Consider the following 11385-nt stretch of genomic DNA (forward strand, 5'->3'; position numbering starts at 1 on the left):
TAATAATGAAACTGGTAGGTTTCACCAAAAAAACTCCATTTCTAGCTTCTCTCAAAAACCAGTGCCACTGAGCTCACATTCCTGCCTGGCAATGACCAGGTGCAGCTGAGACACAGCTGCCAGCTTCAGGCAGGCATGTGTCCCCGCTTTGCTGGAGTCCCCACCACGCCCTGTCGCCTCACACCTGGCAGCTACCGCATTTCTGTTTCCTTTTCTGGCCTTAAAAACATCGGGGTTGGAATCTCTGCCCTAACATGAGGCCCTCTCACTGCCCACTCTCTCCTCCCTGGGCCCCCGGGTTTGCTGCTAATAGTGGACTCCCCCGTCCCAGCCCATGCCTCCGAAGGCTTCACTCGAGGCCTCGAGCTGGCAGGAGGCTTGGGCCCTTCTCTCCTGCCCCCCACGCTCCCCTCCAGCCCGGGGGACCTGTGCCCACCGAGAGGAGAGCCCAGCCCGCCCGGCTGATGTGCCCCGACTCTCACCTCTTCTCCACCAGCGTCTCCCAGGAGTTGGGGGGGCCCTGAGGGTCTGCACAGCCAGGGCGGAGACGCTGCTCCGCGTCACAGTCCCCTGCAGCCCGGTGCCCAAGCTCACGCCCCCGTCACGGCTCGTGCCACCATCTCCCGGAGGTGGGTGGGTCCGCTCGGCTCACCTCTGCGGGGAGAGAGGTCCAGGCTGAAGCCAGGGAGGCAGGGTTGAGTGTGGCTAAGCCTCAGCCTGGGGCTCCAGTTTGGCCTCCACACCCAGGCTGGGTGTGACCCTGGGCAAGAAGCCACCTAACTCCTGGAGCCTCAGTTTCCCCATCTGCAAAAGGGACGGAAGAATGACAGGGTCTTCCTCCAAGGGTGGTTGTCAGGATTAACTGAGGACTTGCCACCATGGTCTGTGACACACAGCAAGCACTTCATCCTTGTTAGCCATTATGGTGATTGAACTTATGAAGATGTCTAGCACACGGCGGGACAGGAGGAGGGAAACGGTTCATCCTTTGCCCACACGGAAGGCGCGGCTAGCCGGGGTGCCCGCCGTGTGGCTCCAGGCCAGGCAGGCCCGGGGGCTCTGTGTGCCGGGGAGGAGGGTGTCAGCTTCCTCACCCACGTGGATCTTGTTTGGAGCTGCCCTGCAGTGCCCCGACTCTGCCGCCTGCCAGCCCCACCTGAAGGCACTTGGGATGGGGGAGCCGGGCTCCAGTGCATCCGCGAGGGAGAAGTCCGTGGGGATGAGGGGGGCGTCCCAAGGCCACAGGTGGCGTCTGTGCTTCTTCCTCACCAGGCAGAAGGGGCGCAGGCGCAGGGCACTGGCCAGGCCGTCCACGGGCACCAGCTCGCCTTTCCTGCCCAGCTCTCTGAACAAGCTCTTGGTGCCCCTCGAGAACAGGGGTGACACGTTCCTTGAGGGCTAAGAAGAGCGGTGTCATCCAGGGCTGTGGATGCGGGGGCCTCGGTGAAGGCTGCCAGCCGGCTGAGCTTCTAACGGAGTGAGGAGTGGGGCGCCCTGGGAAGACTGCTCTTCACGCCCACAGCTGGGTGCTAGGGCCGCCTGTAGGTGGAAATCACAGGTGGGCAACCCCCCGGAAACACCCCTCCAGTCACCCCCCGCCTGCCTGCGCGGGACCCCAAGAAACTCGAGGACCAGGGACTCCTCGGTTTTGGAACAGCTGTTCCCTTGGGAATGTTACTCTGTGCCTTGGTTTCCTCATCCGTTAAGTGGAACTTTATGCGTATTTACATAAAATATATATAGATTATTATTATCTATAGTAATACCTCCTCTGTGGGACTGTGACCAGGACCGACGAGCTATTTGTAAAGAACCTAGAGAAGCGCTGGCACAGGTTAATATGCTGTTACCCTCTGCGGTCGGGCCCCGCCTCCTTTTCCCGGGTAGCGGGGCCCAGGCACAGACGGGGAGAAGAGATGCGGGTGGAACAGGAAGGGAACAGGCAGTCCTCTCTTCTCCCCGCCCACATCACTGGGTTTCTGGGCAGATGCATCTAGGACGATCCTCTCCCTCCCCTCCCTCCCCCGGACTCCAGTAGCGTTTTGTCCGTAGCCTTTGGTAGCACTCGACCTTGCAGTGGGCACCTTACCTCGGAGGGCACTGGAAAGCCACAGAGGGCTCGGGAACAGGGCAGCGGCACTGCACACCAGTGCGTGTGCTTTAGGACGAGAGCCTGGGCAGCCGGGAGCACAGCCGAGTGGAAAGGGAAGACTTGAAGAGCTTGTATCCAGAGGGTGCGCGACCATGGGCTCCAGCCCGAGGGGACAGACTTGTCCCCTGCCGGGGGGAAGGGGGGTGGAGGGAAGTGAGGGGCTGACTTCTCCATTAGGCATGGTGCCCAGGGCCCACAAAAATGTTTGAATTTATTTAAAATCAGAGGAAAGAAAAACTTGTAGCTCGAAGAGAATGTCATAATACTTAATATTCGAATAGTCATCTGTCTACCAATACACTTAAGGCCAAAGAGAAATTTAACGTATGGTTGGGAGTGGGCCAGTAGAGTCTTAAGTGGTCATTTTAATGTTTTTACGGAGGAAGGTGACCACGTGGCCGCGGTGCGGGAAGCAGCAGGAGGCAAAGGAGCGGCCCGCAGACGTTCCCGCGTCGGGCCTGCAGGGGGCGCCGGAGGCACGTCGCTCGAGCGCGGGGAGGAGTCGCCGTCGGGCCCTCCAGGAGACGGTGAGGAATTCAGGGTGGGGCCGTGGAGAGGACCCTGAGGGGACAGCCTGGGGCACGCGCCACCCTGATCGGGGGTTCAGCCTCATGGAGAGACAGAGAGAGAGAGACGCTCTCCAAAGGAGAGGGGTCCCGGGAAGGGAGGGAGGCTCGGGGAGAGGGCGGGGGGAGCCGGGACTGACCTCCCCCGCGGGGCCGCCGTGGGGCGCCCTCGCGCTGAACCCCGCCGCGCCCCCAGGACCCGGGTCCGGCCTCCCACCCGCCGCCCCACCCAGTCCCTACCTGAGGCTCCGGGCCGGCTGTCCCCGCGAGCCGTGGCGTGGCGGCCGTGCCAGTCTTGGACCGCAGGCTGCGCCCCACGCAGGAACTCTCTAGGACCCCTGCCCAGGCCACGGGGTTTCCAGCCTCGCCCCCGCCCGCGGTCTTGGCCCCTGGGGGGCGGGGTCTCCCACCCCTCCCTCTGACCCTGATCTTGACCCTGACCCATGGAGGTGATTCTCCAGCTTTCAACAAGGGCGTTTAGACGTACGCTAATATTCATGCTCTGTTTTTCTTTCTTTAATCAAAGTTATACATTCACGTGGTTTAAAGAATCAGATTGTGCCCAAGTTCTTTTTTTTAAACCTCAGACTCTCCCGTTCCCCATCAGCCCCACCTCCTCCGTGGTTTCTCCCCAGGGGCATCGCTTTGGACTCCTTCTGTTGCTTGTCTCGGTAGCTGCCTCTGCTCTCCCTCTTTCTTAAAGGACTGTGTTGACACCGTGCAATCGACACGTTGGAAATGTGCACCTCAGCGGCTTTTTAGTATATTCACAGCATTGTGGAACCGCCACTGCAGTCAATCCTAGAGCATTTTTATCACCCCAACCACTGATGGACTTTATGGGTTTGCCTATTCTAGATATTTCATATAAATGAATACAAGGGGGCAGGGGGAGAGGGAAGTGAGGGGCTGACTTCTCCATTAGGGCACAGTGTCCAGGGCCCACAAAATGTATTACCATAATACAAGATGTGGCCTTTTGTATCTGTCATCGATTAAATAAGAAGCTTGCTGAGCTGTAGGCATTATCCATGGACTTACACCAGGGAAGCTGAGGATTTAGGGCCCCCTCTTCCTCTACACCACACACAAGTCCCATCCCTCATATCCTCTCGACAGAGTTATAATTCTCTTTGTTCTTTAATATTATTGTGACTCTGCAAACTCTACTCAGCTATTAGTAAACTAATTATTTTTCCTTTCCTGTAGGATTTTGATAGTTTCTCATCGTCGTTTTTTTCTTTACTTTTTTTTTCCTGTTTTCTGTGTATTTATATCTAATTAAATCCAAACTCTGCCAAATGATTAAATCTCTTCCTATTATGTTCAGATTCAAGGTATTTTTTTTTTTTTAATCAATTTCATCTTCCTGGAGAAATCTCTCCAGGAGTCTTCCTGTCTGTTCAGGTCAGGGCTTTTTGTCCTCTGGCTCGGTACTGAGTGTCATCCTGGGAATCCCCCTGTCTCTTTTCCACACTAAATCTCCTTTCTCAGTAGCCAGCGTCTTCCTCATGTTTCTCTCTTTCACTTTGGTGTATCACATCCTCTTACATCTTTCTGGAAAAGGGAACTTGGGCAGTCAGGGTTTTAAAAAACTTTGTTTGAAAATGCCCTTATTCTACCTTCAAACATGATATGGACTTCCAGACTGGAAATAATTTTCCATCAAAATTTAGCAAGACATTGCTCCATTGCCTCTAGTTTGCTGTGTGGTTGTATTTTAAAGTCATTCTCATAGAAGATCTTTTGTAAATAACCTGTTTCTCCCCCTGGATTTTCACTTCGTCCCACATGTTCTGAAATGCCCTCAAAATGTTTTGGTATGGACTCATTTTCATGTATTTGTGTTAGGCACAAATATCATAGGTCTTTTTTCTTTTATATGTATATATTTATTTATTTATTCGGCTGCGCTGGGCCTTAGTTGGGGCACGCAGGATCTTCGTTGCCACATGCGGGATCTTCGTTGCCGCATCTTTAGTTGCAGCACGCGGGATCTAGTTCCCTGACCGGGGATCCAACCGGGGTCCCCTGCATTGGGAGCGTGGAGTCATAACCAGTGGACCACCAGGGAAGTCCCAGTAGGTTTTTCTCTTGTGCCAGGGCCCCAGGAAGAATCTTCTAGTCTCCTGCCTGCTACAGAAGCGCTGGGAGAAGGGAGTCAATTGGGAAAGACCACGCTCACAACTCCCAGCTTGGAGAGAAGGTGAGGAGAGCGGTGCAGGCTGTCTGGGGGGTGAACTGGAACTTTCCATGAAAAAAGGGCTCTCTGGCCACTTCTGTGCCCCACTAGTGACAGAAGAGACCTCTAGAATGTATCCTTTTGTTGTCTTTTTGCTGGATGGAAAGAGAAAAGAGGAAATGTTAAGCACCCAGAGTTAATTATCACGATCATTAACAAACAAACAAAAAAAATCCAAGGACATTTCAACACAGGAGAAAACAGAAAACGTGAGTCAGACAAGATCTTCTGGGGGAACAGGAGGAGGCTGAAGTGCCGTGCACCACTTTACAGGCTCTTAACCCAAGGCCAGAGTTTTGTTTTGTTTCTAATATTTATTTATTTGTAGCTGCATCCGGTCTTAGTTGCGGCACACGGGATCTTCGTTGAGGCATGCAGGATCTTCCGTTGTGGCACGTGGGCTTCTCTCTAGTTGTGGTGTGCAGGCTCCAGGGCACGTGGGCCCTGTAGTTGCAACATGCGGGCTCTCTAGTTGTGGCGCACGGGCTTAGTTGCTCCGCAGCATGTGGGATCTTAGTTCCCCGACCAGGGATCGAACCCGCGTCCCCTGCATTGGAAGGCGGATTCTTAACCACTGGACCACCAGGGAAGTCCCGAGAGTTTTTAAAAATAAATTTTTCCCCCTCATCTGCTTGGCTGAGACGTTGTGGGGAGGGGAGAAAATAGATTGGAGGAGGGCAAGTCTGGGCATGGTTTCCGGGAAGAGGGGCGACACTGACCACAAACAAGTGTTTGGGGGAAGCAGGGCTGTATTAATGCAAAGTGTTAGCCACGCCTGTAGCTGGGTCTCAGCGACGACCGACGGAGTGTCTTGCCCAGGTGCTGACTCACCTCTTCTCCCCCAGGGAAGCCAGGTGAACGCTCTCAAGGAAGCTAAGACCCCTGAGCCCCTCCCCCCCCACACACACTGACCTCTCTGAAGACGCAGAGAGGTGTTCTGTGCGGAGAGAGAGGCAAATGCCTCTGCTGAGGTGAGGGAACCCAAGCCCGGGGCATTTAGCCAATCCATACAAGACAGGACAGAGCCCAGGCCGGCCATCCAGGACTCCTCAGAGCCCAGGGGAGTCCTCTCCTTTTTCATGCTATGACCGTAGCCAGTAGGAACAGGCTCCAAACAATAATTTGCAGCAGCAGAGAAACAGGTCTCAGTTCTGGTGGTGGGGAAGAAAGAAACACTTACTACTCCGCCGTCTTTGTGCAGATAAAGGGTTTGGACAGAGCCAGTCAGGCTGGGGACGAGCAAGATGAATAAAAAAAAGGGTGACACGGCATCTGTGCAAACACTATAGGGAAAAAAGACAGTGGAAGAATCCATTCAGGTAGAAAAGTTAGGTTAAAGAAAAGCACACCGGGACTTCCCTGCTGGTGCAGTGGTTAGGGATCTGCCTGCCAATGCAGGGGACATGGGTTCGAGCCCTGGTCCGGGAAGATCCCACATGGCGTGGAGCAACTAAGCCCGTGTGCCACAGCTACTGAGCCCGCGCTCTAGAGCCCGCGAGCAACAACTACTGAAGCCCGCACACGTAGAGCCCGTGTTCCGCAACAAGAGAAGCCACGGCAATGAGAGGCCTGTGCACCCCAACGAAGAGTAGCCCCCCTCGCTGCAGCTAGAGAAAGCCTGCGCGCAGCAGTGAAGACCCAATGCAGCCAAAAATAAATAAATTAATTAAAAAAAAGAAAAGCACACAGGATCTTAATTATTTTGTATCAAAGCAAAATCATCTCAATAAAGCAAGACCTCAAAGATGAGAAGATGAAACAACAGAATTAAGTGAAAAGGGAGATTGCAAAGCTGAGGAAACAAACTGAATATCAGAATGACAATTTCTGAACTAATAAATTAGAAAAGCAATAGAATGATAATTGCAGTTGAGGGTTGAAATCACAGACATCAAGGAAAGACCTGCTCTGCTCTCAGAGAATGCAAAGGGAAAAAGGAGAGATTAGAGCAGTTAGACAAGATACAATGTATTTAGAGGACCCAAAGGACATTTGGTGACTGAAACAGAATTCAACAAACAGAATGTATAACGTGTTTAATGATATGAGTGAATCTTCCTTAAATGATGAAGAACCTAATCCACAGCTCAGAAGGCACAGTCAGGAAAACTCACAGGATGACTGATGGACACACAGATATAACTGTGTGTGTGGGGGGGGTAATTTTTATTTTGAAACGATTCCAGACATACAAAAACATTTCAAGAATAAAGAACTCCTGTTTTAAATATTTCACCACATTTCCTTGATCACATATTTATCCATCCATCAGTTCACCTTATTTTCTGATACATTTCATAGTAAGTTACAGACATCAGTACACTTTACCCAATACAATTCAGAGTGCATATTAACGAGGGTTCAATATGGTGTACACTGCTTTGAGGTAAAATTAACACGCAGTAAGGTGCTCACATCTTTAGATGCTATTTGTTGAGCTTTGACAAATGCATAAACCTTTTACAAGATACAGAGTGTCTCCGTCACCCCAGAATGTTCCCTCGAGTCTTTGTTGGTCCCTGTCCACCCAAACTGGAGAGGCAGAGGAGCATGGCCCCAGGCTCCCTGAGCACCAAGGATGCTCACAGCACAGACGGGGGTGTGGCCAGGCCTCTCTGGACTGAGCGCCCCGGGGAGGGCTCAGGCCTCGGCCAGCTGCTGCAGCACTGAGAGGGACCCGTACAGGGCGAACAAGGGCTTCCTGGCCTCCAGGTCCCAGGTCCCTTTGGGGCTGTCGGGAGCCACCCTCAGGCCGCACTCCTCCAGCAGGCTGAAGGTGACGGCCAACCCCTCTACCTGCAGCGGGGTGAGGAGCTTGGGGTCCAGGGTGAAGGGGATGTTCCAAGGGTACTTGAAGTTGGCCTCCAGGATGCTCTTCACCTGGAAGAAGTGAGGTCAGGTGTTGTAGGTCAGCCTTTGAGATCGGGAGACAAAACCTTCTGTCCCGAGAGCCAGGGGCCTCACCGGGTCATGGAAGAGGCAAAGTCATGGAGTCAAGGGGACCAGGAGTCTCGTCCTGTCCTGTCCTGCGATCAGTGTGATCTTGGATATGTTATTGGAAATTGTTGCGCTTTGGTTCTTCAGCTGCTAAATGGTGATACTACCATCGACCTTGCAGAATAGTGGTATCTGGAATTACATGTGTATGTGTACGTGTGTGCAACGTGTGTGTGTATGTGCATACGTCTGTGCACACATATGTACTCATGTATACATGTATGTGGAGAGAGAAAGAGCAATTTGCAAATGGTAACTGTGTGAGAAAAGCAGAGGTGTTTCAGATCCCCTGAGCCCCCCAAACTTGTATTCCTATGTGGCTCTTTTAGAACTGTGGGCGCCCTGTGCTGGGGTTGCCATGGAGACGGAGACGCCCCTGAGGTAGACTCACAGCCACCGGGCTTGCTCTCCAGAGGGAGAGGCAGCCAGAGGATTCCCGGTGGCCACACGGGATCCTTTCTCCCCTCTCAGCAGGATCTTAGGTCACCTCTCTTTCCTCAGGATCATTCTTATCCCTGGTTTCCTCACCCCCCAGCTCCTGCTGGGGGAGCAGGATCCTCTTCTCCATGGACCAGGCCAGTAGCTCATGTTGGGTGTCACTCAGCACTGGGAACGAGGGGACATTTGGGGAGAGAGAGTGATGAGGAGTCAGATTTTTCTTCCCTACTGTGAACTAGGAGACCCCGTGAGGGGGGAACCCGAAGGCAGAGGAATAAAACCCGTTCAACTTGAAAGTCAAGTTCCCTCCTGCTCTTGGGATGGTCTCCAGGATGCTACATAACATGGCCCAGGGACTGGGGTTCTAGGCTGGAGCCCGGAATCACCCACGCCCAATGATACGTTGGATGAACTTGGGCTGGTCTTTCTAGATCCCGGGCTAGTTCTGTATCATATGGTGAATTTATCTCACTGGCCCCTCCTGACCTTGGAGAGGGGTGTGATGTGAGATGAAGACCATGGTATTAGATGGGTTTTAGAGGGGTGGGTGGCATCTAACCCCGTCCGTTTTGGGTCTAGAGGCCAAATTTGTGACGTTCCCATATTTCCCTCAAATCACTCTTACCCAATATGGCTTTAAGGAGGTAAATCATGTGCAGTCTTAACTTGAGCCATAGATTTCTTGAGTCCTCTTGCATCTCACTTAGCAAGGTGCCACCAAAGCTGTCCAGATGATCCAAGGGGCCCCGATCCAACTATAGGAAACCGGTATTATTAGTAATACAACAACAACAATAATAGTAATAGCAATAGAGACGTTGTTTTGCAGTTTTGCCAGTATCTTTTGAGTCTACAAGTGATTAAACAAGGTGGGAGGGGGCAGGATCTTCACCTCCCCCCATATGCCAAGCAGCTTCAGCATGTGGGCTGCATGCCCTGGACCTGGTCATTGTGCCTGGAGCAGCGTTTGGGACCCCCTTCTGCAGCCCTCCTTCCCCATGTATCTTGGCAGTCTATCTCCTAAACCTGCCCCTTCACAACTCTGATCAGCCTTGGGTAGAGTGGGAGCCCCCCCACCATGTCCATGAGGTCCTGCAGAGCCGATCGGTCCTTGAGCCTGGCCAGGATATTATGGAGAACAGCATCCTGAATGTCCTTTGGGAGCTGGGCCATTGCCTCCATTTCCCTGGAAACCTCCTTTTGTAGGTGCTTGAAATCTGTCCTCAGGCATCAACGTCAACCAGAAAACGGGGACAGTTCTCTGATGAGAACATCCGTGGTGTGATAAGCCAGGCACCTCCATCTCGTTTATCTACCAACCAAAAGCATCTCTGCACACGGCATGTTTGAGCTCTGGGGATGGAGCTACCGTAATAGGCTAAAAAGAAGGGCAATCCTAGTGCTGTGAAGGGACCCGGGGGGGTAGAAGGCAGGGAGGAGAGAAGGAGATTCTGGACAGAGGTCATGGGAAGTGGAAGAAAATGACCAAGGGCTCTTTTCTGGGACACGTCTAGAATAACGTGGATTCTAGCGTTGGGCGAGATGAGAATCGTAGGTGCTCTGGGCTCAGTTTCCACATCTGTTTAGTGGGAAGGTAATGAGGGTTAAATGAGTTCATGTATGTAAGATGCTTGGGGGAGCACCTGGCACACATGAACTACCCTCCTTATCATGTAATTCTGCCTGTATCGTCTATGACCGCACAGAATCAAGCAAGGAATGGAGTTGGGGGTTCTCTGCTTCTCCTAGGAGACTTCAGGTGGCCTCCAGCTGATCTGCCGAGAGGGAGAGGTCCAGCGAGGCAGACGTTTCTGTTTGGTCCGCGGCCGTATCCCCACTGCTCAGAATAGTGCCTGTTGCCCAATAAGCCCTCAACAAGTGTTTGCTGCATGCACGCACGAATGAATGAATGAACGAATGGGGCTGAACAAAGCGTCGATTTGGAAGTAGAGCTCAGTTTTGTAAGTTGCCTGCAAGCCACCTTTTGGGTAGTTGGCTTTGCAGTTTCCCACCCAGGAAGTCCCAGCCTCCCTCCTAATAAACACTGACCTTGGCCAGTGGGTTCCTGTATTCTTCCTGGAAAGAGAGTCACAAGTGATCATCTCCCTTTGTCATCCCCCAACTTTACTTTTGAGACATTTTGGAGAGTCCTGCCCTCCTAACGCCTTCTCCCTTTTGCTTAACCTCTTCCTGCCCCCATCCCCGTCTGTCCCTCCCCCTCCTTGGTCGTGTGGAACCCCTCCCATTCCACAGAAACTAGGGCCAGGCCCCGGGGCAGCGGTGGCAAAGGCAGGGGCCATCGGCCCTGCTCTCCAGACGTACGTGTGCCATTAGGACCCATCCCCCATCCCAGCAAACACACACTCACGCATTGGGAGGATGGGACCTCGCATGGTGCCTAGAAGAGAAATTAAATCCTTACCCAAGAGTTAGTCTCTGAAGGCACTCGGTTTCTCTGACCTTCTGCCCCCTACTTCCCTGACCCCCGTCCCCTTTCTGTCTACCCCTTCCCTCCCAGGGGACCAGACCCAGCGACTTGTAAGGACAGCAGAGACAATCACGTGGCATTCTGGTTGTGACAAGAGGCCTCAGGGAGGGATCAGATCCCACTTTCCTGGCTGTAAAATCACCCGCTCACCCATCCCTGATTGCAGCTGACGCTTTTCTGGAAAGATAAACAAAAGGACTCACTCACCAAGAGTTAACCCCCGAGACACACACACACACACACACACACACACACACACACACACACACGCCGGTATTCAAAGGAGAAAGTTGGCTTCCTCTGTGGCCCCAAGAGTCTATGGCTTGTAAAAGGCAGAAGCGATTGGCAGGCTGTGGAGGAGGAGGTTAGTTTCCCTCTGGGTCTGCTGGCTGAACACCTTGCATGGCTCTTATTAGCATCCAGAGGGGGTCAGAGTTCAGTGGGGCCCCAGGTGTAGGCAGAGAACCTGCTCAGCTCAGGAACTCACCTCTGGAAAGGTTTT

At 52.9% G+C, this 11385-nt stretch overlaps 1 protein-coding gene across 1 annotated transcript; it reads right to left on the minus strand.

The window, feature by feature from the left end:
• Nucleotides 1-7600: 7600 nt before the first annotated feature.
• On the minus strand, nt 7601-10788 carry GSDMC (gasdermin C). The gene is made up of 6 exons (XM_028500774.1): nt 10764-10788; nt 10445-10471; nt 9473-9612; nt 9021-9150; nt 8491-8563; nt 7601-7841 (listed from the first exon to the last, which is right to left on the minus strand). The coding sequence occupies exons 1-6, from the start codon at nt 10786-10788 to the stop codon at nt 7601-7603; spliced, it is 636 nt and encodes a 211-aa protein (XP_028356575.1).
• Between the last annotated feature and the right edge of the window lie 597 nt (nt 10789-11385).

Source organism: Physeter macrocephalus, chromosome 15 (genome assembly GCF_002837175.3).
Source record: "Physeter macrocephalus isolate SW-GA chromosome 15, ASM283717v5, whole genome shotgun sequence".
In the NCBI taxonomy this organism is placed as follows: domain Eukaryota; kingdom Metazoa; phylum Chordata; class Mammalia; order Artiodactyla; family Physeteridae; genus Physeter; species Physeter macrocephalus.